Genomic DNA, 25,989 nt, shown 5'->3' with positions numbered 1-25,989 from the left:
CAATTGACAATCTACTAGGGAATGCGTGATTTGCGTGATAATACCGAAGGTGCATGATATGACTGTCGCCATATAATATCTCACGCCAAAGAAGCATAGTGCTTCTTTTTAAGCGTCGTGTCATCTCAGTGCGTGCTTGAATGCTTCCTTCATGTGTGGGCTCGCACACGAAGCTGGCACTAATACTTAACCTTCACCTTTCCCGGTTCTGGATTCATGATCGCTTGTTGCTGAGATCAGTTCCGGTGCGCTACGAGGAACCGCAATTAAACGCTAACTTTGCCGGACCCATAGTTGGAGAGTTGTTTATACATCGATCACGATCAACAGAAATTCAATCCGTTTAGTGGCACAGAAAGGACAATGACTAGCTAAGCAGAATATAGTGGGAACATCGAAAGTGCATGAGGATATGGGAACACCCAGAATACTCAGGGCACTGTCCAAGACTTGCACCCCCTCTATTGCCGCCCGCCGCCCGCGACGACAACACATAGCGTTAGCAAGAGATATAGCCCTATCCGTCGCGCTTTTGCAAGTAGGACTTGCTTATATGAGGTGAAATTCAAAGCGGCCTGGATGTTGTACAGTACTATATGACACTACACAGCGCTATATCTGCTTCGGATTTGCCTCGTGCACGTGACCCGTTGTGGTCATGTACTTTACTGGTCTTCGCGATTACTTTTTATTCCTTCTGAGAGACCCATGCTTGCTGGACTGTCGCGGCGGTTTTTTTTTGAAGTGATTTGGAGAGCGACCCCGGACTACCATTGGATGCGAAAATCGCCTGGCAACCCGGATCCACTGGCTTTCAGTTCCCCGAGCAGAGCTGGCGACCTCAGCATAGAGCTCAACGACTAGGTTGTAGTACTGTTGCTGAGCTCGCCGCTTTCCGTTGTTCGCGGTCGCCCTCTGGAACTGAACCCGCTCGAACGTGTGCCGGTATGGGGGTTGTGAAGGCTGGACTACTCCCGGATATTCCTCGTAACCCAGGGGCCTCTCAGTAGAGTGATAGCCTTTTGAAAAGCCATGTTGAATGCTGCTTGATGATGCTTCATGGCCAACAACCAAGTGCTCAGGCTGACAGGGCTGCAATATAACCCTTCTCGGGTTTCTGCCCGACTGCTTATCCCGTTTTGGGCTGTGTTGAACCAAGTCGCGGATTTCTGCGACCTGTTGATTCACAATGGCGGAGATTGACATGGCAAACCTTGTAATGCGTTCTGTCCACTGATCTGAAACTTTCACGTATAACGGAGCGCTTGACCAAGGTTGCAAAGTAAACGAACACGAAATTGAAAAGTAGTTCCGCCTATAGCACGTCCACTTATCATCAACCTGGAAGAAACCTTTATGTATCTCGGCAAGTATCTCAGGCTTCAGGAACGAAGTCCCGCAAACGATAGGTAGAAGCAATATAGTATCGTAGAACGGAGGAGAGCCAGCAAATGGCTCTGGCAACCGCCCCTGAGCTTGGCCCATTAACATATTCTCTGCTCCGAGATACACAGCCTGAGATCGCTCATTACAGTTCTTCAGAGCTCTATCTGCTGTTGCAAAGCGTGCAGTTCTTGTTATCTTCCCCATATCTGAGAGGGGTGTTAAGAATAATTGTTGATGGAGACTGTAGGCTTCTGGATACCAATCACTTCTTCCAGTGGTGGACGCACTGCCGGGGACGACAATTTTCTGGGACTGCAGGCTGAGTGACATATCTGCAGACGGTTGGCTGCAAAGGTCCCTGAGTTTCTTAGTGATTGGCACATGCAACAGTGTATTAACGGTAGAGACAAACTCACAGTGGGGATACCCGATGGGATATGGTGTTCGACCCTCTATCATACAACATTCTTGGCGAATACGTGTAGTGTGAGTTCGACATCGGGAAGAATCTCTCTGCGTATCACCCTCACCATAGTACGTGAGCGGCGCAAGTTAGCCAAAATGACAAAATGGGGAGGAGAGTAAGGATGGGGGATGAACCAGAGGACGTGTGAGTAGGGCTCATGAGAATGGATGTAGGATACTTCGAAACACTAGAAGCACGGGCCCAGGTCAATAAGCTGCATCTGCTGGACTGTTTCCGATTTCGAAACTCGTGATATTAATATAGAAAGATGCTGTTGCAAGACTCACTCAATGCAGGAGACCAATTCGTGCCTGGGACCGCTTAAATCCAACTGAAGTCATGTGCTAAAGGTACACCGGGCAAACGCTAGGTTGGCAGCGCCCAATAAAGGAACGGTATTTCTGAACGGCGATGGCTAGGGGTGGGTATTATTCTCTCGGACTTGCAACCGCGTGGTTTGATGTACGCTATCGTTCTTATCCGGAAGCGTCAGAAAAGGTCGGATCCCTGATATAGTGGCGTAGTCCTAGCGCTGTCACAAGTGCGGTTGAAGCTACTGGAAATCACTGCTTGATTATCCATCTAAAATCCGCTTACGCGTTAATTCACATACCGGGCTTTTCTAGCGTGGACTGCGCCTTCAAGGTTACTGCGAGTTAGTAAAATAATCAGATTTAGAGATAATCGGCGCAATATCCCTTGCGTGTCCTAGAAAAGCAGCATTGACGGAAAGGCAAGACTTGCCAACCCGACTTACAAGAGCAGATGCAAGATTCCGGTGTTTGCAGTGAGGTGAGGCATCACCCCGCTTACAAAACGTAATATATATGTTTTAAGTCAGCTGCAACCTCCCACAAGCTCGAAAAGTCGTCGTTTGCGTCGCTGTGGTGGCAGCGAAAAACTACTGCCTAGTGAACCACCGTGATGCTTAGGGACACTGGTTGCTCGACTTGAGAGGAAAAAGCATGATCTGGTGATGCTGAATCCAGCTTTGTTTCCTTACTATAAAATCCTATCATACCATTACATGTCACTGGCTCCCCTGTCAATTATGTTATTCGACCTCTAAGGCCGATATTAAATGGTGGGAGACGAAAAAGCAAACCTTTTCCCAGTCGGGGTGAGTGGGTGTGGGGAATGGTGCATTCCCGTGTACGCCGTTCAATGGCCTTCAACACTTGACTTCACAGTAAGGCAGACCGCTAAACAGTGTCTGAAGTCGATTTATGGCATTATGAGATGGGGCCACCTCCGCTACAACGGGGGTTAGATACGCCTAGGGCTGCGGCCTCTATTTTCTGGAGTACGTGAAGTAACAGTAGCTCCCTTATCTTCCATAGCCTTCCTTGGCAACCACAAATTGGAACAGTACTATCACATACTTTCCCGGGATCGGCATGTCCTCCTGGGTCTTCTTCATTCTTTCTGGATCTCATTTGGAGCCATTAGGGCAACTAGGGATCTCTCTCGGAATTGATTTCCGCGCCTGCAGTAACACACCTGCATACCCACTGTGGAATACAGACGTTGCCAAGGCGGCCTAGCCTGTAGAACCATTGGTGGGAATCCTCTATGTTGCCGCGGAGGTGTGACCAATTCCGAGGGTTCTCGTGCTACGGCCCCATATTCTTTGCATGCAGATGCACATTCCTATGCCAATCATCGTCTAAGGTGGAGCCTGGTATGGCTAAGAGCCTATCATGACAGATCTAAGGTGTAGCTAGGTTTTGTTAACCGTGCAAATATGCTATGATTTCAGTTGACAAACATCATTCCCATGTCTGCATTACACAATAGCAGGTAACTATTCTTGCCAATCAGGTTCACTGTCAAAGAAATGTTCTCTATATCGTCGAGTATACCAACCAGGAAGCTTGTTCGTCCCTTACCACCGTAGACTTTCGTGCCTGTGGCTCGACGGCTCAATCAGGTTCTCCCTGTTGCCAAATACTCACGGCGGAGACACACGAATGTCTTCTTCTAGTTATGTGTCCTCTAGCGAATTTCAGGAAGGATACATGTGACTCAGAAGTGAGAGTCGCTTCAGTACAGAGATACTAAAAACCAGATGCAGCATCTATGCATTGTCACTAAACGGATCTTATGTGCAGCTTACATCTTTTGCTCACATGGTGACTGCCAAGGTTGTGTGGCCTCTGGACGAACCGGAGAAGACATCCGTACTCAAGCTTATACCCTAGCAGAAACACTGCAGACAATGAATTCCAACCGGGCACAGTCGTTGAAAATTATTCACACATATCAACCCAAAACTCCTAGCACAGTGGCAGACACAATACTTCATTTTACCAAAATCAAGGCGGGTCGAGAGAAGATACGGGCCATTGGTTTATCAAGAGAGGCCTAAGCCAGTATAACAGTTTTCTTAGACACCCCGAAGAAAGAGGAGGAACTAGTGGCTGCAACAGTGGCCCTCGACTGCAACTAGCAGATCAGAAGGTCTCGCCAAATTTAGTATTGGTTTGATGGTGCACTGTTCGGTCTATACAGCCGAGCTAGTAGCAATTGGCCATTCCCATGGACTTTTACTTGAAGTATGCTATGTTATTCTTTATGCCCTAGAAAAAGATTCAATAGCTTAGTATATCACGTCTGACAATATAACATGGAAAAGAACTCTTTGAGACTATAACCAAGTCAAATTTCTACCTTTTCTGGAAGACCTTACAAGGTTAACTATTCTACGTGTTGATGTATCTTATCAATAATTTGCTGGTTGCTAAAGTCGAGCCAGAAAACCCTAGTTTCTACTTCCCGTATTGATACAAGTACAGAGATTCTAAGGATAACGATCAGACATGATGCTTGCTCTTATAAAATCAGGGGCGGTCGTTTGTACTGGTTCGATTGATTGTTGGTCAGCATTTGGGTGGAAGGGAGAAAGCCCGTCATTGTGAGCAGGATGAGTGGAAAGGGTAATACAAATGATATTCTGGTGCCAAAGGTAGGGTTACTTGAAGCAGTATCAGATCACGAATGATTCCTCTAGGGAATTACCATACTATGATGAGTGCACATGTTATTGGGCAGCTTGGCCCTTACCGGAGCTTTGTGCATGATATATTACATCTGAAGATACCAAGCGTTCATAGACTCTAGGCTCTACATAGAGGGGACTTGACAAGGATCTACAAGCTCGTCGGGAAAAGGTCCGGCTTCCTCGATCCATATTATTATAGAAGCTTTTGTTATACAAATACCAAGAATTAGTAGGTATAGCCGGTGATGTCAACATTTGCACCGTGCAGTGAATATATGGAGACAGCCACCATAAGCCATCAAAAGCTAGACGCTTTTTCTTGTCGTCCTATCATTCAGCCGCTACGTACAATTTCTAAGCACTTGTACGTACTCGCAGCATCATCAGACCAACGTGGACACCCTATCTCCCCTTTAGGCTTCTCCAGCGGGATACTCATTACACGATGTCCAGGTTTCGCCGGCGACATGGCCTTCTGCTTGCTTCTCCTGCCCAAGAGACACCCAACACCGAGCATCCCTACGGCTATGCATACCAACGGGACACCCACCCCGACTCCAATTGCCACCTTCGTCAGCATCTGGGACTCGTTCTTGTTGCTGCTACTATCTTCTGTCTGGATGATAATTGCCGTTGTTGTAGGAGCAGCGGTAGCGGATAGGCTGAAATTTGGATCTAAATCAAAATTGACCAGTGTCGGACTCAGGGTGAATGTCTCGTGTGTATTGCAGCAGGAGGTGGAACTACCACAACACCAAAGTCCCTCTACACAGGAGGTCAGTTGGTAGGTCCAGTCCGAGTTGCCGCCGTTCTGCCAAAATTACCAGTAAGACTTCCGTTGTTACACTGAGATAAGACATACCTGATCACTGCAGATATCTTTAGGCAAACAATTCGTCGAGTTCCAAGACTGATCGGTGCAAAATTCCTGATAATATCTTCCTCCGCTTGTCAGACAAAGGCCCGTTGGATCACATTTATCCGGGTCGGCGCTGTTGAGCCTGCAGCACATCGAATGGACGCCAGAACTGGGAATGCACGGCTGATATATGGAGTTGACCGCCGCGAATGTCTCATGATAGTCGACTCTAGTCCTCTGGCGAAAGCCCTTGATGACCAGGCGGATTTTCGTACTCCATTCACCTTGGACTTGAAACCCCATTTACTCTCGATAGCCCGATGTCCAGGTAGAACGTCTTTTCGCAGAATTTTATCCCATGTACCATTTTCAAGAAGTGAGCTGTATTCCCTCTGGATGGACGCCCACCATTCCACACGATATAGACCAGACACGGCCTCTTGGAAAGTCTGTGAGTCACCGTCTGAGAACAACCACAATAATATAAAGTAGACCTTGTCCATCGCTTCGAGGATTCGTCGGGATGGCTCCCGCCGTCGCCCGAAGAGCGAGCATCCTAGATCCAGTATACCTTGCACTTCGGACGTTACGGGATTAATCATTTCAGAAAAAGCGGTGTCGTGTGTAGTACCGCCCACTTCTGGCTCGTCTGCTGACGGTGGAGGTTGAGGAGGCAGCACAATTAACGGTATTACCATCAACGTCAGTTTCGGTGGACTGAGGTCCACAGCAGCGACCGGTATATTGGAAAGGTCAAGTATCTGAAAATCATTTCCCGGGGGGTCGTTGCCAGCTTCGCCCTCGATGTGTGGCGCCACGGGGGTCTTAACGTCGAACTCAATATCACGGGAAAAGACGATCCGTCCGGAATGGACCTCGTATAGTTTATGGTGATTCGGTTCGCTGTACCCGAGCAGCCGGCACTCAGTGGCACGGGGCACTAATTTAAACCTCTGTGCTTTGGAAATCAGTACCTAACCTTGCGAGCCGGTTCGGCGGAGATAGGACAAGCTTGGTGGCTTTCCGTATCGAACCTCATAGGGGGGCTTCTTTTGCAGGAACAATGCCGGCGCTCGTAATTTCAGGTAGACGACCGTGTCAAGGATTTCGGTCCAAAAGGATAGAGGAAGTTTCGCATCATACATGAGCGGGTTGATCCGTTCCCGGATCGTGCGGTTCGTACGCTCCGCCAGGCCCCTGCAGTACGGAGCAGATATGTCAAACTCTATGCCCTAGGACTCGAGATAGGCGCTGATGGCCAGATATTCTCTTCCGTTGTCGCACAGAAACCGCTTGATACGGGTCCCGAATTGTCGGCGTACCCATGCTTCAAAGACCTGGAATCTCTGTAGCGCTTCAGACTTCCATTTCATCGCGTAGCTCCACGAGCCGCAGGAATAATTATCAGTAAAGGTGACACCGTACCTGGAGCCATTCTTGCCAACAGACCTTTCCATTAGATCAGAATGCACCAACTCAAAAATCCTGAAGGATCGAATTGACGGATTTGTACATCGGGAGTGTCTCTTCTGATGCTGCTTCCCCGCCATGCACGCCGCAGACCGCGGCGTTGCCTGCAGTTCCTGGTTAGCCAGAGGGCAGTATAGAGTGCCAGACCGTTGGAGAACCAGCCGCAGGACTCCCCTATTTAAATGACCCATGCGAGCGTGCCATAGCTCTTCGCGTGTTTCCTGGTCGACTCCGATGCTCGCATCGTCTTCGAGGTTCGCTAATGTGTCACCACTACGGAGTTCAGCGGTGGTCGCCGCACTTTAGGCGCCACTTGACTCCAGAGGATCCCCATCACCCATGGCCACATCTGACGGTTCTCGAGATGCGACGGTGGCTGTGGCATTCCTGGCCAGATGCACTTGGGCCCGAGGCGGCCGCTCGCTTGGCAGTGGAGGACGAACAAGTCGTCTCCGGTGTGCTGGATGCTTCCCACGGGCCGTCCTCTGCGCTGCAGGGTGATGCCTCGCGGGTGCGCCACCACCGAATAGTGGTCCCTCAAGAGTTTGGGTGGACTGGTTAGGTTGTCGAGACTTCCCTATGCCGGCCACCTGTGCACTGACCCTGGACAGGTGATACTTGACAATGGTATCTGTCTCGCATCGGCACTTGCGATGGTGGTAATGGTGATTTCATACGCTGACCCCTCGCTGTCTGTAGATTTTCTCACTAGACGAAAAGACGAGTCCATACGCACCCTCGTGGGTTGTGGTTTAGAATCCAACTCCCTCGGCGATATACAGATCTCTCTATCCAGTTACTATATACATAGAAGGAGAACTTAATAGTTTAGTAAAGCAAGCCAAACAGGTATTGGAATCGGGATCAGCAAACATGGGCTTTATTAAAGAGTGAATGGTAGTTGGTTGATAAATGCTCCTTCAAGGCCTGAGCCATGATGTAGAATCAGTTACATAAGATGTCTGCAATGCCCCCTTTGCCCCACAATGGCCCGGATACACCATCTTTCGCTTCCTCGTTCTCAGGCTAGAAGGTAGTCTTCTGACTTTCGGGAGGGTTTGATGTCGCGGCCAACCTTTAATCCGTTCCCCATTGTTTAACAATCTTCACACTCATTGACCGAGAGGAGCACCTGCTGGTACTTGCTGTGGCCCAATCCTAGCCAGAAGATCTTGCGAGAACCCATCACGTCCGGATCGACCGCAAACCATGGCTTCCCACCATGTACAAAGACGCCATCGTCACGGACACTAAAGTTCGAGATCTGGCCATCCTCTGGCAGTTGGCCCGAGTGAGGAGATGTCAATCCAACAGGCTCAACATCGTTGGACACAACGAACAGATATTGACCGCCGGTAGGAGTTTGTTCCTTTGCAGTATAAGTGACTTCGCCACCGGAGCTACTAGACACTACATGTTGTATTAGAACACGCCCAAGAACTTGGAACCTTCAGTGTGCTAGCGATAGCGGACTTCTGGGGTAATAGCTCACAAACTAATTTCGGGTGGCCTGATTCTCTCGCACCAAGGAAGATATTCTCTGCCAATATTGTTAGTTCAGGGACCGGCCAATATCATAGCACGACGGGTCAGGCGACACATACGACCGTCGGTGCGAACCAAGTCCCCATTTTGCGAGGCAAGTGTAAATTTGCCAGGCAGCGTTGCAGCTGTCACGGCGGTCACAGCAGCCAGAAGGGTAGGAGTAAGAGTAGCCAAGGGGAGATGCATAGCGGCAGAGGTGTAGAGAGTGAAACAGGAGAGACAACCTAATACTGGATAATGCAGTTATTGATATATACCGTATAAAGAGCGAATTTAAACGGCGGAGCGTCCCTATTTATGTCCTTATTGAAAGAGTGGGCGGAAAGCGGTCGAATGAACAGAGATGATATAATCATTGCCTTTAAGAATATCGAGATTGCGTTGCACTGAGACATGTCTTACCGCCCTTCCCATGCCGCGCAAGCGGCCTGCTGATCATGCCGACAAAGCCCACCGGCCCCAGTTGGCGGGATCTTTAGCGTCTTTTCTGTTGTTGCATTGGACATCTCCAAGAAACGTGCTACGACTGAGTTAGCTATACGCACCGCCGGTCTACAAAGGAAAACATCGGCACAAGAGGCTTGACGTAACCTCGCCCCAACAGGACTCAGCTCAGGGGCTGAACGTGAAGTGGACCGATTGAAGGAACATGACTTTCCAACCCTCCCGGGGATCCTGGCGGCTGACGCGGCGACGCTGAGGGCTCCCCAGTCCGATCGAAACGTCCTTCCTCTGAACACGCAAGCAGCAACCTAGCAGTCGGGGGCGAATTAGACGAATCTGGCAATTTAAGTCGCTCCTTGGAAAGTAACGTATACAGGATCAACCAGGGCGTCGACGACTTAGATAGCCTGCACCCAGCTTTGCGGATGATATCGTAAAAGGATACCGGGGTATACAGTAAACGCTCATTCAATGTCGCTTCGAAGCATCGAGGCAAAGTTCCTCTGACACATTCAGGCACGACAGGGCTCAACGATTCCGATTTCTCGACTTCGCCGATGCCGACCATGTATCACACCTATCAGGATGTAAGGCGCGGTCGACAGCCCTACTCTGCTCCAATAAAGGTCGACAACTATACAATCCTAATAAGGCTGGGAAGGCTCTCGATATTCCGCGCTGTCCATCAAGAGGATGTCTGTATACGCAGATACACTTATCACCATTGTATTTCCTCGCCCAAGCTGCATGCTTTTTCACAAGCCTCGTTACTCAGCTGCCACACTGCGCTCCACCGCCTCAACTCGACTGCCAAAGCCAGAGATTGCCGTACCTGGGCAAGTGGCACCCACTAAGCAGAGCAAGAACTAGTGCAATCGTGGTTCTGCCCTCCACCTTGTGTGGCCAGGGTTGCAAAAAGCGCAGGATGGAAGACCTACAGCGCACAGTGAACAGGGCCACAATCGGATACTATTCCGGTACAAGAGAGCACCGGCAGCAAGCGACAGTTCGCAATTTATGTTAGTTGCGTCCGCATCTCTTAAACGGGAAATTCCGGAGATGATTTACTCTCAGAAGCAATTCACTATGTGAATGAAGTTTCCAAAATCCACACCCACTAGATAATTTCGAGGTCGATCATGGAGAGCATCTGGGCTAAAGGTCCAGGATCAGTACTACTGGTCGAGGAAGGAGGCATATGATCATTGGCCTCAATAGTCCTTCCAGAAACGGCGCACAGTAGAGAGATATACACAAATCCAGGCAATGTCCATTGCTGGGATCCCTCAACAGATGGTGGCACCAGAAACGCCCTTAATTCGACGCTCAGTGGTGCGGACAAGTTAGAACGAGCGTCACCGAAGCTGACCAAAAGATGGGCGCACCATAGTGTCCGCTTCCAAGAGCCTTCACCCGTAAGACATCCAAGCTTGCCCTGCCATAGGCGGAAGGGGAAGCTGATCCAACTTGGCTGCGCCAACTATATCCGAGGATGACTTTCAATCACGTATTTCTTCAAGGGAGCAGATGCATAATCAGCCTGTGTTTGATCGTTTCGCCCGCCACCAGTCGAGTCAGGTCATGAGCGGAGATGCACAGTCTTGCAATTCGCGGTCGACAAGATTTCGGCCAGTTTTATAGACGACGGATCAATCTCCTAGGTTCGATGATAAGAGCGTTGAATCAGTTATGCCTGGTTATCAGCCAACGTGGCCGCTCCTTCCATCGCACTATTTCCGCTGTGGCCTACATTTGGGGTCGTCTTTCCTCAGTCAGTCGTGACCGTGAATTAGGACAACACACCTTGTGGGGGCTGAATCTCCTCTGCGTGCACATCCGTCCTTGTACCGCTGCTTGGAGTTGACTTCCTCCATGGCAGGATGTGTATCATCTACGGCCCTTTAGTAGACCTCGCCAATGGGCACATGTCCGCCAGCTGAGACGTGATTATCAATATCTTCCCGCCTGCGTCGAGGGATTTCATTACCATGTGCTTGCGGCCTATCCTCGTAAAGAGAAATCAATAGATGAGGTGGTTCTTGCTAGATATTATTAGAAAAGAATGGCCCGCAGCGAATGTTCGATGAGTACTAGGATAAGCCTGGGAGTCCGTTGAGACGCCGAGGACACAGTCATATATTCGGAGCCCATGGCTGTGGAGTGATTCAGTATCGGGTTCAAAGACAGCGCTAATTGATGTCCGGCAATTGAATTACCGACAACGATTACCCGGAGATTCGGCTGTGAATTTCCTGGCTGCATCATGATCAAGAAGAGAAGACGGGTGACAGATACGGGAACGAACTTCTTCCTCGCGGGAGCCTGGGACTCGGATTGAGTATGTTAGCCGTGCCAAGCACTTCCCACACCTTTCCGGGGGGGGCTACGTATATGGGGAAGGCAAGACCAGAATGAAGTATCCTCTCTCGTCTAGAGTATCTATGTTTGAAAACGTGACAATACAAGATAGGTTATAGCATCTATGAATCCATAAACCGTCACAAGGAATTATGCGAGGTTGTTTTAGTCAGTCTCCGTTGTACGACGATGAACAGCCCATATACGGACAGTTCGTTTGAGAGAGGCCTGCTCCAACTTTCCCATGGCGGAACATCTACGCGTGGTTTGGATAGATACGTCGATGCGAATGAATGAAGACGGGGAAATGTTCGTGAGGTCTCTTACCTGCAGAACCTCTTTTTGAGTATTATTCCACGCCTACCTTTGGATGCTTTCAGTGACAGATTTTGAACTAACATCGCCGGAGTTTCGGTCGCGTCAGGCTACCTATAATCTCAGAGCCACTATCAATCACCCATGGGAGCCGTTGGATATCCCCCACTCTCGGACAGGCAGTATAGAGTCTGTGCATTTTATACCACAGTACAGTAGCCAAAGCTTCAACGTTTCTCACAGCTTTCCAATAAGTTTTGGAGGGCCTGATTCTAATGCCTTGTAAAACTCTTGGCTGAACATCTGCTTCTGTCTCCCAGACAGAGAATCCCACCTCAGCTTGTTCTCGTCAGTGAGACTGTTCAGATCCTCCATTTCCCGCACAATCCAATTTGCTGCCGCAGCAGCTGTGTCGTTGACTCGCTCCAGTGGTAACAAGTGACCAGCGTCAAGCATTGTTGCTTTCACCTTGCCAAAAGCACTGCCACCTGAACCACCAACTCCAGTGCCTGTGAGAGCAAGCTTGTCTTTAGCAAATTCCTCCGCGGCGCTGTGTGATCTGTGACCCAAGAGGTATAGGACACTTGGTCGCAGGCTGGGGAGCTTATGAAATGCCATTACTGGCGCTGGGCAATAGAATGGCGCTATCTGATTCGCGGTGGGATCGTAGTCTGGATGAGTGGCTTTATTTGGCCAACGTTCTGGTCGAGGGTACTTTGAACTGGGAAAGTTTTGCCGCAAAAATGAGAAGACTTCTTGATATTTCGGTGTGGTGAGTGTGACACCCCCTTCTGCCGTCGGAGTTTCTGGATAGACAAAGGTTGGTAGATCTCGCAGACCATACTGCAGGAACCGGTCAAGCACTCGTGAATCCCACTGCTGATACAGGTGGATCTGACGCAACTTAGAAACGGCCTCGGCCTTGTTCTTCCAACAGTCGCGGCGAGCTGCGGAGGCAGCAGGCGCTAGCCAGTTATCTTGTAAAGTATAGTATCGCGTGATAGCCGGTTCAATGAGGACCAAGGTTGAGAATAGACTGGGATGTATCAAGGAGAGCTCCACCAACTGGCATGCCCCCATGCTATGGCCCATACCTATAATAGGGCGAGGCATTCTGTCACGAAAAAAATTGACCATGTGCAGTAGATCCCGAGAGTGATCAAACCAGGACGCTGACCGAAGGTTAGGATTTGGGAACTTTCCAAGTAGCCGTGACGACGTACGCTCGTTTCCTAGTTTCTGCTCGTTCAGAACGTAGCTTGCTCCTTGATTTGCGGCGTCGGCGATCCATATTGCGCGGATAGATACTCCCAACTTCTGAAGGTGCTGTAGCAAGTCATCCCATAGAGGTTCATATAGCTCCTTTCAGTTGGATGTAAGCCAAGTGTACAGCATATAATGTGTGAAAATGTACGTGCCTTTGTAAACCCATTGGCATGGGCAGCAAGAATAGTCACATCACCGGGTTTCGGATCTTGGTTATCGAATGGTATGTATTCCTTGACACTGAGATGGAGGACCTCTTCGTCTGTGGTTGAAACAGCCTGCGAATACTCCCGGAGATGTTGACATGGCAGTCTATACTGATTGACATGGAACATTGCCTGTTTTAGTATCCTGATACTGTGCTCGTTAGCTCGAAGGAAATGATAAGTCTTGTGATCAAACTTCTTCGGTTGTAATTACAGTAAGTTAAGTTCTGTGGCTGTATATAAGCACTGTGTGCTGTAGCCGACACCAGTCAGACCGTTGCCGAGGTAACGCTGGACGGTCGGAACCGACGTGGTGTAGTGTTCAACGATTATAATATCACGCATATTCAGCCGAGGGAATCCGTTATTGGGTACGACAAAAAGATTGACGGATCTGGAGAAGGGAAAAAAGTCTCGGCCGCGGTCATATACTCTATGGTTTACTGCTGTAGAGACACTTGCAGGACGCTCCATCACACAGTAGACATGAATGTATGCAGAAATATATGCCCAGAAGCCGATTCCATATGTTATGATCCATGTCACAGGATAGAATACAATGTCCTCTCTTCCATGCCCTTCTGCCTACGCTACGGGCACTCCGTGGCACCTGCGGTTTACTACAGTAACCTGAAAGTCGGTCATGATCCATACTTGGGATTGGTAGGGAAGTTGCTATCCACGCCACGAGGCGACCAGTCTTACTTGCCCCAACATCTCCTCAGAAATTCCTTCGCTTCAATAGGCTTCATATGGGGCAGTTTATCATTCAGAGTTTCCATCGACGCAGACTGGCTCGGCAAATTGAAATGCCCCTTTATGAATCCGATGCTCCAGTTTGCACGAATGGCATCCAGTAATGGTTTCGGGACCACCGCCAGGGCCGCATCATTTCCAGGAAGCTCTGTAATAACCGCGTTCTTCAGATCTACCTCGGAGTCATGGTGAATGTCAAACTTTTGACCTGAAGAGAAGGATTAGTGATCACGAAACTCTTAACGGAATCTAGAACCGGGATTTACCGCAGAACTCCTCCGCCCATCGCAACATCTGGTTCCACGTTACGGTATCCCCAATAATCCACGACCTCTCGGGCCAATCCGGAAAGTCAAGGCTCGCTGTTACAAAACGAGCGATGTCCAAAGAATGGGTTAGAGTTACTGGGTCGTCGCCAGTACCGGGAATAGCAGCTTTACCATGTTCGACATCAACCACAACGGCAAGTGGAGTGACGCATACCGTCTCACGCGGGTGACCATAATAGTCAAGCAGGAACCCAACAATAAAGCGAGTAAAGCCCAAGTGTGTTTCTTTTAGCTTCTTGACTGCTTCGACCTTGTAGCTGCTGGACTTATACGTATCCATTCCAGGAAGTAGTAAAGGATACCCTCTGCCTTGTAGTTAGCTCCCATCTTGGGAAGTACGCTCGCACACCTGCATTGGACCTTACTGATTTTCCGCCTCGACGTAGTCCCAGCCAAATTCGCTAGGAGCGAACCGGGTAACTGTGCCTGAACGGGCCGCGCCATCAATCAGATTGAGCTGGGCAACGTGAGCGTCTTCGGAAAGGATGCCAATCGTCGAGATAACAGTATCTATTTGATTCTCCCGTTAGGTTTTTGCGATCTGCGTGGGCTGGCTATAGTCGATGGGGAGTACAGTGACCGGGGAACAAGGTCCATCGTTGTGCTTTAACTTCCGTCAGTCAAAGTATTTTCAATGATCGAGAGACTTGACTCACAGCCCTTGATAAGAGGAAAATGACATGTTTCTGCTTAGTGCAAATAGCTTCCACAATTCGTTGGCCTAGTCCGCCTGTTCCACCAGCCACTGCAACGCGAGCCATACTCCTGGAGTATATAGGACGTGACCAAGAGTACCAATACTGCGATAGTAACGAAAACAAGCAGATCGAGAGAGTACGTTCGTTTGACGGTGCTCTCTTGATATTTAACATCTGGGGCAGGATAACCTCGGTACCGCTAGTAACTAACTAATCACTACGGTATTATTAATCATTAATCATTATAGTTAACCAGCCGTGCCACGCGGCCCCCCGCACTTCCACACCGGCTAGTGAACACTTCCGCAACATAGACACCGTGTCTCACGGGTCAGCGCCGCGCCCCAGCGAGCGTCGCACCCAACGAACTACTCATCAATATTATGCCGTCAACACCATTCACCTGTAATACCTGTCTATTAGACCTATTAGGGCAATGTGTTTCTTTTATGCCGCTTTGATTGCAGCCCATAGAAACCTAGCGGCAGCCTCGGCATCTCTTCTCGAGGCTCCTTTCCCGAAAACAGCCACCTGCTGTCAAAATCGGCTTTTTGAAGCTACTTCACCACTGATCTATTTAAACACCGGCATCATAGCCAAAAGAAAAAAAGGCAAAATTCTATAATTTTGGATTTCCCATATATGTGCGGCATGCTAGACAAATACGCTTGCAATTGCGAATGTTCCATACAAACACCATTTAACTACTGTAGTCGATGGTGACAGCCAGGCGGACAGGGCCGGCAGCGAGATTGCCACCAATGCCGCCGACGTCAGTCTCGGCCGTGGTGTAGGCATTGCTAACGGTGCCAGCATTGGAAGTGATGGAAGAGCAAGTAGAGCCCAGCGCATCGCAGATCTTCATACCTTGGACGGTGAGGCCGGCGTTCTGGGCGGCAATGGCAGAGACATCGAAACCTGACCAGTTGTCGTTGGCGGCGGAGCCGAAATCGAACTCACCCCAGGTGGAAGTGTAGCCACCGTTGGAGTCGGTGGGGATAGAACCGGCCGCGGCGGCAAAACCTCCGTTCGTGTCTTCGTCGAAGGCGATGTACTTGGTGGCACCAGGGGAGAGGGTGAAGGTCTTGCAGGCATTGCCATACCAGCCGTCCATCTTACCGTCGGGACCATACTTGTTCCAGATGGCGACGGTCCAGTCCTCGGTGTTGGAGCCCTGGAACTGCATAACGTACTTGTACTTGCTGGCTTCAGAGGCGGAAACCTCGATGATGTTGCTACCATAAGGATTGCCGATGTTGCCGATGTAAGTGTCGCCGCTGCCGCTGCTGCCGGTGACGCTACCGAAGCCAGAGGTCGACTAACTGCCGGTAGAAGGGGTGTTGGTCCAAGCACCGCCGGAAGAAGTGGACAAGGACGAAGGAGTGCTGATGAAGGTCGCGGTTGCGACCTGGCGACGATCGTGGCCTTCGAGGCGCGCGAAAGTGCTGGTGGTGAGGGCTGCCAGCAGCGGCATAGCCTTGGCGAACTGCATCTTTGCGAAATTTGATGTAGAAAAAAAGAACGGTCTGCTTACGTCAAGTGAGCAATGAGAAAAGAATGTCCCGGACAAGTAGTAGTGAGAGATTCTGTAGGAAGGAATGACAGGAGTTATCGAAACTTCCTGGTGAAAAGGAAAGGAATGTGTATGAAGAGAATGATAGTTGGTGTGACCAGAGAGAAAGAAGAACATATCATGACGCAAAAGTACGATGTGCGGTAGTGCCTCTGCAAGCTTCTTGCTTATCGGACTCGGGTATGTTGGGGCTTCTAGCTGCGCTTGCGCTTCGGGTAAATATTGCGTCCTTCGTAGAATCCAAACAACCGCAATCACAGCTGTCACAGTGCCGGTAAAGTAAAGAAGAACTGCCATAATTTTGTAGGGTAGGAGGGTCAACCCTGCCAAGAGATCCTGAACCTCCCATTTCCTGAAATATGTTGCCTGCATTTCACATTGATAACTTCAAGCCATGGGTGTCTTCTCTTCCCATACCATATCCCCCTTCCCAATCCCACCGTACACACTGTTCACGGAACAAGTCTTCTGCCCTTAAGCTTTGTGATGAACCCCGACCCCGAACTTTGCCATTGCCCAAACATCAGCTCCCGGCGCGGCCACCAGTCGATGCTTGCGTTAGTACGGGTACGAAAATCCGTCCATGCATATCCACAGACTCCCATATTCAGCCGCCGCAGTCATCTTTGTCGTCATCCGACACGCCATCCCTTGCACGACACCCGAAGAAGGCCGAGCGATCTCTGGGAGACCACGCAGGTAACGCGTTAGATTCAGTAGCATCGCCGGATGGTCAAGATGCCATCAATAGCCCAAGTGACGCGCCTGCCCTTCAAGTGGCCGCCTCATCTCCCAGCACACCCAATTCGGAGCAGAGCGCGGGGTTGTATGATGTACACAATGACATTCCAGTTGATCCGGTAATCCTCGCCGACGACGGGCTTTGGATGATTGAAGAATTGCAGTCTACGTACCAAGACGACAGTTTTGTTGTTTCGGAGACGAATTGTCCATATCCTGATCCGCCCGCCGTTCTGTGCGACACATTTGTTTATCACCCGAACTCCAACCCACAGCCTACAAGGCTGGATAGCAATCCTCGATCGGTTAGTCCACACGGCCAGGGCCATATGAAGAATCTCGCGTCTTATGACAACGCCGAAGCCGACATTATTTCGTGTGATAACCCTGTGAGTGCCTCCACCTGCGGTCAACAGTCGAAACTACGTAAGCGAAGGCCACGAACATTGGATGGACAGCCGTCTAAGCGGTTTCGAGGTCCTATGTCCGGCCCGAAGGAAGATACGTCGTTTCTAGCACTCCGCGCTCATTTTCTGTCTCTATCATTCGATGAACGTCTGCAATTTCTCTCTTGGCTATTTGAAGGCGCACTGCCACGCTGCATCCCCCAATTGGATTTGAAAACTTCGAAGGACAAAGATGAGCGGCCACCATGTGATTTGGATCATCTATCGAAATTCCGTGGGCACCGTGGGACCTCGAGGAAAGGCAAGCCGTGGTCCTCTGAAGAGGTGAACCTCCTGCTAAAGCTAAGAAGGGATGAAGGGCGACCCTGGTCAGAAGTGGCAAATTTTTCTCGGACCGATATCCAGGCAGAAGCCCGGGCTCAAGTATTCTCTAGAGTTCGGCTCTGAAAAACAGAGCACTTTAAAGGTCTCGGCCAGGTCGCGCACGGAATTGAGTCGGGTGGACGGATTCGCATAAAACTCGACCGTTGTTCTAAACTTGGGGCGGCGTTCAGGCGACATGGTGACCAGCGAGGACCGAAACATATATCTTCTCTTATATAAGGACAATGCTTGTGAAAATCACGTGGATTAGCACAACGAGTAGCAGCCTCCTGGACAGATGTTTTACATCGTAACTAAACACATGTTCAATCGTGCTTTCGCCCCTTTTGCCTAAGACAAAGAAGGCATTACGCGAATGCCCGTATCTAATCAAGTAGTCAATTTATATCTCTACTATCTTGCCCCGAATTTTCCAGCAGAACTGACTCACCAGGGGAAAGTACGGCTGACAGCCGAGCTGCAGTGGATATAACTCGGCATTTTTAGTGTCAGTCTCGATTAATTGAATTTGACCCACAGAGACTTAGCCAGTCAAAACCGCACGTGTCTGTCAGGCTCCGAATTGAATCTTGTAGGGATCCGCATCGGAATGGAAAATCCCGGAACTCCGGGGCAACCGGACAATACTAAGTAGCGGATTGCGGGTGATCGACCATTTCTTAAATACCTAGTCTACGCCGCGATCCCTTTACAATCCGTCATCCTTCTAACCTCCTCCTGATTACCATATATTCCTTGTTTCACGGGAAAAAGGACGCGCGCTCGAGACAAAGCAGACAGAATCGGCTTGCCTAATATAGCTATGTTTAGGCGCATGAGACAGACCGAGCCCGAGAGGCTCTCAATAAGACTTAGCAAAACGCTTCAACCGCTCAATGTGGCTCCTTGGGGAGCGCTTGCAATGTGGCATCTGGGCGTCCCTATTGCCGTTGGGGTAATGTGTACCTTTAGAAGTAAAGCCTGAGATTCTACTAACCGACTATCGTTGTAGGCCCCTATGATTGTGGTGCAGGACGACGAATACACAGCCGCCGTCGAAAGGCTTGAAAGCGCAGGATTCTATCGAAGCGTCCCAAATCGTGCTCCTCCTCCGGAAATCCTGGAAGACCATCCAAACCCACAGCAGATGTTGGAGGAAATAAATTCTGGCTACAACCGCTTGGATCGGTCTTGCGCAGTATTTGATTATCCACGTGGTGATCCAGCAGAAAAGAGCTTGCAGCTTTACTTATTCCCGAACTCCTTTGCGCACCTTTTTCAGGAAGATATTCCCCGTTCTTCGAGCGAAATAAGAGATGCAGCGCCAACAAAACGATATAAAACATACGACAATCTTTACTACCCATTGGAACGGGCGCTAGTGAAAAGCTTTGTCAAGGCTGCGATTGACGAAGAAACAGAGACAGGTTTTTCTGCATGGGGCGAGACACTTAGGTCCTGGATATCTCTCATGACAGGTTACCTAGTGGTTGATAATGATGTTCTTGATGGTTGTCCTGATGAACAAGCAGTGGAGTGGTATAGCCGCAATTTTGGTCGAATCCATGAGGCCATGTTCGGTCCCATTGATCGACGTATTTCAAAGCGTCTAGGCTCGGGAAGAGATATGCCGACAGATATGCGGGGGAATCGTATTCAGCAGTGATTTTCTTTCGGCTACAGCTACGTAGTGCGTCTTGCTAAGGAAGTCTCTCAGCAAAGCAATTCATCTTATCTACCAGACATGTGATAAAACTCGAATCACCTTCAGAGATTCGATACAAACCGTGATTCGTGTCTCATAGGCGTTCGCTGATAGCACGTTTCAGTAATACCGGCAGGTCTTTCGATGTCCCAGAAAGCCAGCACATCTATCACATGACCTCGACACTTGGCCGAAGGATTTCGCCGAAATTCCTACCGTATGAGTTCCGCCGTTTAGTTATTAAGCAGGTCGTAGAGAACAGTAGAAAACTTACTAGTTCTGGAAGATTGAGCTGCATTTGATCTTTGCCTTCAGAGCATGAGCTAAAGCCGGCCTCTTTTGCAGGAGATTTGCCAGGGCGTTTTGGGACTCCTGATTTCGATTGAAGTCGAGCTCTGGTCTGCCTGGCACAGCCAAAGGGATCATACTGATGATATCACGAATATCAGTGGCTTCTTTAGGACTGCCTTGGCGCTGATACTGGGATAAAATTTTTTCCCGCAGAATCCATTCAGGGCCAAAGACTTTAACCCGTTGACCATTGATATTGAGCGTCTTCCGTGTAGCAGCCCGGATATTGTACTGGGGACGTTGCGGCCAACTCTTATAATCAAATACTTCCAGCTCCACCAACTGCGCGGCTTCCCCTAGTCGGCAAAGCCTGTATGCAGGAATGGTGTGTCCAAATTGGTTAACGCCCTCGAACTCAGACGGGAAGGAGGTGAGAAGCTTAGTAGTAAGAAGGTCCGCGGTGATCATACGATCGTCAACATGAACGACAAGGTCAACGTCTTCGGTCCTTCGACTTGGGTCTGGACTCAACAAGCAGGTGGCGGCGCCTCCCATTATGGCGTAGTCGATGTTCAGTGAATCAAGTTTCTGCGCCAGCGCGGCAGCAACTGATTTTAGATCTTCGTGACTGAGCGGCGCCATTGTATTCTGGTAACTTCATATTGTGTCTGTAAGCGAACCATTCCAAAGAGCTTATAAGACGCACAAGGCTTACTAGACCGAGTTAATTCCGAAGTTTAGCGGGAACAGAAGTCAATTTAACACTCTATACACCTTCAGATTCGCAGAGAAACAAGGGGATTTGGTGCCGCTCAAGCGAATGAAGCTCTATTTATGCTTCTCTTCATAACAACAACAAAAAGAGCAAAGGTTCGAGTAGAGATAATTCTCGCTCCAAGTGGCGGCGCTTAGAGGGACCTGTTTAGCTTTTACTCTGCTTTATTTACGGTCGTGGTCGTCCTGGCGGTTAGCCCAACCAATTTCGATGGTCAACCAGAGCCATTCAAAACGACAGAAGTCGTATATACAGCGAAATCTGGGATTCAGCCAATGCAGATGATTAGCATAGGCGGCTATATCCATCTAAAGTAGCCAATCACACCCGCGTGACGAGCTTTCCTGGCAATGTGTGCCTTCAGGTGCAGGAGATGTGATAGGTGGCGGGGATGCCATCCACGCAACCGGTCACAATCCAATCAGAGGACGTAGATACACCGAGCTGAGAAGAGGACTTTAGGGAAAATCTCGGGTCTAGCCTTGTAGATTCAGATGTGCCAATAATAGAGTCGGTAAACTTGCACACAGCCCAAATTCGTTTGGTTTCGCATGCTATGGGCAAGTGGTCGAGTATTATCATCGCTGGCAAGGACCAAGGACCATCAACTTGGGTGGCTTCTTGAAGTAGCAAGGCTCAATTATCGAGACGGGTCGGATAAGAATTTGGCGAGCAGAGCGCCCAGTAAACGCACATCTGGTCGTACAAGCGGCACCAGAAGCTACTAGCGTTCTTTAACGAAGGAACTATCCAGAAGATGTGACTCAACGTACATAGTGTGATTGCCCAGGCTTCCTATCGTCGATCAAGGGTGGTCAACTCGTCCATTCATTGAACACATCCTTCCTCCTTGGCTTGTCCACGTTTCAAAGAGAACACATTTCGACAAAGCCCACTCCCCCATCACAAAGGTTTCGCAAATATTATCTCCAGCGATGCTCGTGCCTCCTGCGCAGGGCATCTGGTGTTCCACCTCGCAAGGTGACTACAGCGCAGACAATCGAGCTGTCCAGGTACAGTACCCTGCACGATGACAACCAATAGTCACACTGCAGCGGTGATCAACCGTGCCAGAATGGCCTCACCGTGGCATATTTGACGCTAAGCCTAATTCTGCTGTCCTAAATTTGCAGCAAAAGTACTGTCGCATTTCCCCTCCCTCCGCTTCTCCAGCGTTTTTGCCGAATCTCTCGGAACCTGCTGTATCACATTATCTCCTGGAAGTCTATTCACGCCCAATGATTCCAAGTGGTCCTGGGCATGGGCACTCACACACACCCTTTCAAGCAGTCAAACGTATTCCACGAGTGCCAAGAAGCTCACTTCTAGCTTCGGGTACCAGAAACCAACCCCTTTCTAGGACTAATGGGCCAAAATAACTGCTAAGTTCAGCACTTGAGCCTCCTGAAATCTTTGGACCCGCGATAACCCGTCCTGCATGGCCACACGGACGAGTGGCCTTGAAATGCTCCATCATATATAGGCGATATATTCGTAATGACTTACAACTTTCCCATCTGGAAAAAATACCATCACCATTCCTGAACAATACATTGGAAAAATAACCTGAAATCTTTAGACCAAATATGTTGAACAAGAAACATTCGAACAAAGTCGCATAACACCATTTAAACGAAAACAAATCTGATTTCCCATCAGTAAGACATTTTACGCTGAAGGAAAAAGCATCCGCTCACCTGCCCAGTAAAATTAAATAAAACACATCTCACACATGTTCCCATTCGCTATCACCATCAGCTATACACATTAGTTACTTAAGAGCGTCATAAACAAACAATAAAACAAACCATTGGACTCGGCCTCCGAAGACCTTGGAGGTGGTTTATGCAAAGAACGCGACTCTTTGACGCCTGAAGATACATGTTCTTGAGCTGCCTTGGTGACCTCAAGACACTTGAGTGTAGCCTCACGCTCTTCGAGCAAATCACGCTTCGCTTAACTCGGATTACTCATTACATGGGAATGAGAACCAGCACCGCTCTGACCAGGTGTTTTGCTTTTAAAAAGAGCGTTTCCAGAGACAAGCTCATCTAAACTGCTGATCACGCCGCCACGGCGTGAATCATGACCAGACGGCATATTAATTTTTTGTGAAGAAAAGATTTACCAAGACAATCCCTACCCAAAAATGTACCGAAAACTAGTTTCTCCCCCGATATCTTGGGGGGACTACTGCTTATTTATGCTTGACGCCTACATTAGACGGGGCAGGTGCGAGCACTCACCTGCCCAGTACACTGCTGATGTAACTGCGGGGTAACTCTCCGCGCTTCACCGGAATAGGTAGGTCACCAGTCTTGCCAAGAAGTTCGCCCCTCAGCGCCTATTCACGTTTGGTTACTCCAATCGCAGGGTGCCTTTTAAGAAGTCGAGTGATAGAATTAAACACCAAACTACAGATTTCGTGTTTCGACGACAAAGCGCCTAATTTACATGTTACAGTAGGTCATAGAGGAGACACCCAACGCTTAGTTTTCTCTTCACGACCTGTCGTGCCGTTCCTTTGGCCACTCGGGAAAGAAAATCTGAAATTGCGCGGTACCTGAATACTGATATTAAGCTACGGACGTTTCGCGTAGTCCCACCATGGTTTACTGTTACTGTGCTTGTGCATGATCATTCATAGTGTTTTAGCAATATGTATCGCATCGCTTCACTCACAACGTCGAACAGCCAGATTGCCCTTAGGGTTGCTTCATCTTTTACTGGCTCATCGTCGTCCACATTCGGGGTGGATATAGCCACTCACGACATCCCGCCGAGAAGTTCTTTGTGGGCTAATTGAGTCCTATACCATCATTCTGGAGGAACTGAACCGTCTGATGCGGTATTCAACAAACTGGTGTGTTCTTGATAGCTTCCGCCTTTTGGACACACGAAACCAAGACCTTCGACATTCTCAAGCGGATTTTGGACTGTAATTCAAGGACTACGTTTAACAAAGCGGATCTTGTCCGAAGAGAGGATAAAATTTGAAGTTTCTGAATCGATTTTGAAGTACGGAACACTAGAAGCGGGAATGAGTGGCCCTAACACCGAATGTTAGCGCTCCTAGTGCAAGTTGTGTTACAGCCAACCCAACTTCACTGGCAAGTGGTATACGTAACCCTGGGCCTGCAAGGCTGAAAACTCTTGGCGATATTCTTCCATCTCTTGAAACCTTCTAATGCATGGGCGAGATCTAACCACTGTGCTTATGCAAGCCGACACCGATGTCTTTAGGCTTGTGCAGGGGTTGGAAGCCAACCACTATGCATCCGTCGTTCCCCGGCATGGGGACAACGACGCTTTCCTGCATCTTCACTGCCATACATTTCTTCCTTAGCGTACTTTTCCAATCGAGTTTGGAAAAAGTCCAGTTGCAAGATATGTCTGACATCTCCATCAGATGGGTGTCATTTTCGAAAGGGAAGCTTGCGCGCAGTAATGCCAGAGGGATAGCTATGCTCGAACAATAGTTTGGACCCAAAACGCACAAGCTAATTTGGATCAGCGCGCGCTGGAAGTATATAATACATGTATGCTCCCATCGACGTTATACCTCTTCCCATGGCATCGAGAGCTACTAATGCACAAGATATCACAAGTCACGCATCTTCCTGTCGTACTGGATACCTAAATTAGTAAGATACAGCGATGATCAACGAAGCAAACAGGCTCTAAGCTAATAGAGGAGAGTATTTGTCATGATGTTGAGGAGAGCCCAAGACATGCATGCTACTCTGTATTTCGGGAGGTCAAAGCCAGACGGCTCGACCCCTCATTCAAGTGGGGCCCACCAGAACCGCCAAGAGGATCAAGTAACAATAATATATACACAGATTACATACAAGCTCCTATTAAGTATCCAATATTTCAACTGCATTTCCGTAATATATGATGTTTCGGGTTCTTGGCGATTTTCCGGGTAACCCATGGGTACCTCACAAAAGTATATGGCGAGGTCTAGTCCCTATTAAACCAATCAAAGCCCTGGAAACGATCTACGCCTCGGGACTGCAGATATTAGAGCGAACGGTCTGTGCTCTCGCACGAAACGGCGCAGCGCCGCAGCTCAGCCTGCACGGCACCTAACAACATCGGCCAAATACTTCAGGGGGTCTTTGATGGGAAGTGATGTAAGGTGTCATGCCAGTTATTGGAGTGAGGAGTGACTCCTTAATTCACCGCTCTCGCGGTGGAGACCGCCCCGACACTCTACATCCGATTTTTCCATCTACAAATACTCTCCAATTACGGCGCAGATATCTAACCCTCTGGACCTGTTTGAAGTCCTGCAAGTTAAGGCACAGTCAGTGAGGCCCCAGGAGTGTCCAAACGCTACGAACGTAAGACTGATAGTGGCTTATCCTAGCATCTAATAGTCCTATGTAGCTCGTTAGAATAGGATATGGAAACTGTGTGAGACATGGACGAGCAGGTGCGGGGTGCTAGCCAATCGTGTCACAAGAATGATTGGCTAGCGGGAAAAATGATAAGTGAGATATTTTTAGGCCCCTTTTCTCCCCCTAAGATAACTCCTCCCAGAACCGCATTGTAATACCAACCGCGAATAACCGTCCAATTCTTACTTAGCAAATACAGCAAAATGGTTCGGAAAATCACATTTCCTTGTGCCGAAGTCGTCGAAACGATGGTAGATACTCACGCAGTCTTCCACGCAACCTCAACGGAGAAAGAGGTTCTATGCTGCCACACCTGGGAAGACACGTCACAGCCATCGATGCATGCAGTTGGAGAGGAAGACACTGTGCGCGTATGATGCGTTACTTGATAGCCGCTGCCATCCTGTGGTTTCTTCTCTTCTTATCTCTCCTATGTATGCAATGATGCCAAGTTAGGCAGCCACTGGTATTCCAAAATCGCCCTTTAACTTGGCTCAACATCGTTAAGAAAGAGCAGGACCAAAATGTTAAGCTTGCTTTTCTGTACTGCAATCCACATACGGTTCCCAAGATCATATTGTACAATGTATTACTGTGATATGTCAATGAATGAATAGAACAGCAGTGAA

General features: G+C 49.0%; 9 protein-coding genes across 9 annotated transcripts; 2 read left to right on the top strand and 7 right to left on the bottom strand.

The window, feature by feature from the left end:
- Positions 1-681: 681 nt before the first annotated feature.
- On the bottom strand, positions 682-1,852 carry BDQ94DRAFT_186170 (p53-like transcription factor; the record flags this gene model as incomplete). Its single annotated transcript, XM_026775076.1, has 2 exons — positions 682-1,732; positions 1,803-1,852. The coding sequence occupies 2 exons, from the start codon at positions 1,850-1,852 to the stop codon at positions 682-684; spliced, it is 1,101 nt and encodes a 366-aa protein (XP_026619796.1).
- Positions 1,853-3,737: 1,885 nt separating this feature from the next.
- Positions 3,738-5,865, bottom strand: BDQ94DRAFT_164206 (uncharacterized protein; the record flags this gene model as incomplete). Its single annotated transcript, XM_026769945.1, has 3 exons — positions 3,738-3,802; positions 5,226-5,664; positions 5,716-5,865. The coding sequence occupies 3 exons, from the start codon at positions 5,863-5,865 to the stop codon at positions 3,738-3,740; spliced, it is 654 nt and encodes a 217-aa protein (XP_026619795.1).
- A 2,039-nt stretch (positions 5,866-7,904) lies between these two features.
- On the bottom strand, positions 7,905-9,048 carry BDQ94DRAFT_154999 (uncharacterized protein). The gene is made up of 3 exons (XM_026768396.1): positions 8,787-9,048; positions 8,675-8,722; positions 7,905-8,592 (listed from the first exon to the last, which is right to left on the bottom strand). The coding sequence occupies exons 1-3, from the start codon at positions 8,911-8,913 to the stop codon at positions 8,279-8,281; spliced, it is 489 nt and encodes a 162-aa protein (XP_026619794.1). The 5' UTR covers positions 8,914-9,048; the 3' UTR covers positions 7,905-8,278.
- Positions 9,049-11,857: 2,809 nt separating this feature from the next.
- Positions 11,858-13,445, bottom strand: BDQ94DRAFT_186168 (alpha/beta hydrolase; the record flags this gene model as incomplete). Its single annotated transcript, XM_026775075.1, has 3 exons — positions 11,858-13,016; positions 13,068-13,206; positions 13,263-13,445. 3 exons carry the CDS (start codon positions 13,443-13,445, stop codon positions 12,082-12,084), a joined length of 1,257 nt encoding a protein of 418 aa, XP_026619793.1. The 3' UTR covers positions 11,858-12,081.
- Positions 13,446-13,996: 551 nt separating this feature from the next.
- Positions 13,997-15,162, bottom strand: BDQ94DRAFT_186166 (NAD(P)-binding protein; the record flags this gene model as incomplete). The annotated part of the gene is made up of 4 exons (XM_026775074.1): positions 13,997-14,280; positions 14,339-14,706; positions 14,767-14,921; positions 15,058-15,162. 4 exons carry the CDS (start codon positions 15,160-15,162, stop codon positions 14,018-14,020), a joined length of 891 nt encoding a protein of 296 aa, XP_026619792.1. The 3' UTR covers positions 13,997-14,017.
- A 570-nt stretch (positions 15,163-15,732) lies between these two features.
- Positions 15,733-16,591, bottom strand: BDQ94DRAFT_186163 (uncharacterized protein; the record flags this gene model as incomplete). The annotated part of the gene is made up of 2 exons (XM_026775073.1): positions 15,733-16,382; positions 16,419-16,591. 2 exons carry the CDS (start codon positions 16,589-16,591, stop codon positions 15,800-15,802), a joined length of 756 nt encoding a protein of 251 aa, XP_026619791.1. The 3' UTR covers positions 15,733-15,799.
- A 554-nt stretch (positions 16,592-17,145) lies between these two features.
- Positions 17,146-18,657, top strand: BDQ94DRAFT_154997 (uncharacterized protein). The gene is made up of 3 exons (XM_026768395.1): positions 17,146-18,431; positions 18,491-18,569; positions 18,635-18,657. The coding sequence occupies exon 1, from the start codon at positions 17,560-17,562 to the stop codon at positions 18,265-18,267; it is 708 nt and encodes a 235-aa protein (XP_026619790.1). The 5' UTR covers positions 17,146-17,559; the 3' UTR covers positions 18,268-18,431; positions 18,491-18,569; positions 18,635-18,657.
- Positions 18,658-18,888: 231 nt separating this feature from the next.
- Positions 18,889-19,943, top strand: BDQ94DRAFT_154995 (uncharacterized protein). Its single transcript, XM_026768394.1, has 2 exons — positions 18,889-19,138; positions 19,196-19,943. The coding sequence occupies exons 1-2, from the start codon at positions 19,007-19,009 to the stop codon at positions 19,847-19,849; spliced, it is 786 nt and encodes a 261-aa protein (XP_026619789.1). The 5' UTR covers positions 18,889-19,006; the 3' UTR covers positions 19,850-19,943.
- BDQ94DRAFT_154994 (uncharacterized protein) lies at positions 19,944-21,072 on the bottom strand. Its single transcript, XM_026768393.1, has 2 exons — positions 20,162-21,072; positions 19,944-20,100 (listed from the first exon to the last, which is right to left on the bottom strand). Exon 1 carries the CDS (start codon positions 20,819-20,821, stop codon positions 20,162-20,164), a length of 660 nt encoding a protein of 219 aa, XP_026619788.1. The 5' UTR covers positions 20,822-21,072; the 3' UTR covers positions 19,944-20,100.
- Positions 21,073-25,989: the final 4,917 nt, after the last annotated feature.

This window comes from Aspergillus welwitschiae, assembly GCF_003344945.1.
Source record: "Aspergillus welwitschiae strain CBS 139.54b unplaced genomic scaffold BDQ94scaffold_87, whole genome shotgun sequence".
In the NCBI taxonomy this organism is placed as follows: Eukaryota; Fungi; Ascomycota; class Eurotiomycetes; order Eurotiales; family Aspergillaceae; genus Aspergillus; species Aspergillus welwitschiae.
The sequence above is the reverse complement of the archived record's forward strand: the minus strand, read 5'-3'. Positions and strand labels throughout refer to the sequence as shown.

Coding starts and splice junctions, on each gene's coding strand:
- BDQ94DRAFT_154999 (XM_026768396.1), bottom strand. CDS start 8,913: ATGCATCTCCCCTTGGCTACTCTTACTCCTACCCTTCTGGCTGCTGTG. Junction 8,723..8,786: donor CTTGGTTCGCACCGACGGTC/GTATGTGTCGCC, acceptor CAATATTGGCAG/AGAATATCTTCCTTGGTGCG. Junction 8,593..8,674: donor AGGCCACCCGAAATTAGTTT/GTGAGCTATTAC, acceptor TACAACATGTAG/TGTCTAGTAGCTCCGGTGGC.
- BDQ94DRAFT_154997 (XM_026768395.1), top strand. CDS start 17,560: ATGATTGAAGAATTGCAGTCTACGTACCAAGACGACAGTTTTGTTGTT.
- BDQ94DRAFT_154995 (XM_026768394.1), top strand. CDS start 19,007: ATGTTTAGGCGCATGAGACAGACCGAGCCCGAGAGGCTCTCAATAAGA. Junction 19,139..19,195: donor GCGTCCCTATTGCCGTTGGG/GTAATGTGTACC, acceptor CTATCGTTGTAG/GCCCCTATGATTGTGGTGCA.
- BDQ94DRAFT_154994 (XM_026768393.1), bottom strand. CDS start 20,821: ATGGCGCCGCTCAGTCACGAAGATCTAAAATCAGTTGCTGCCGCGCTG.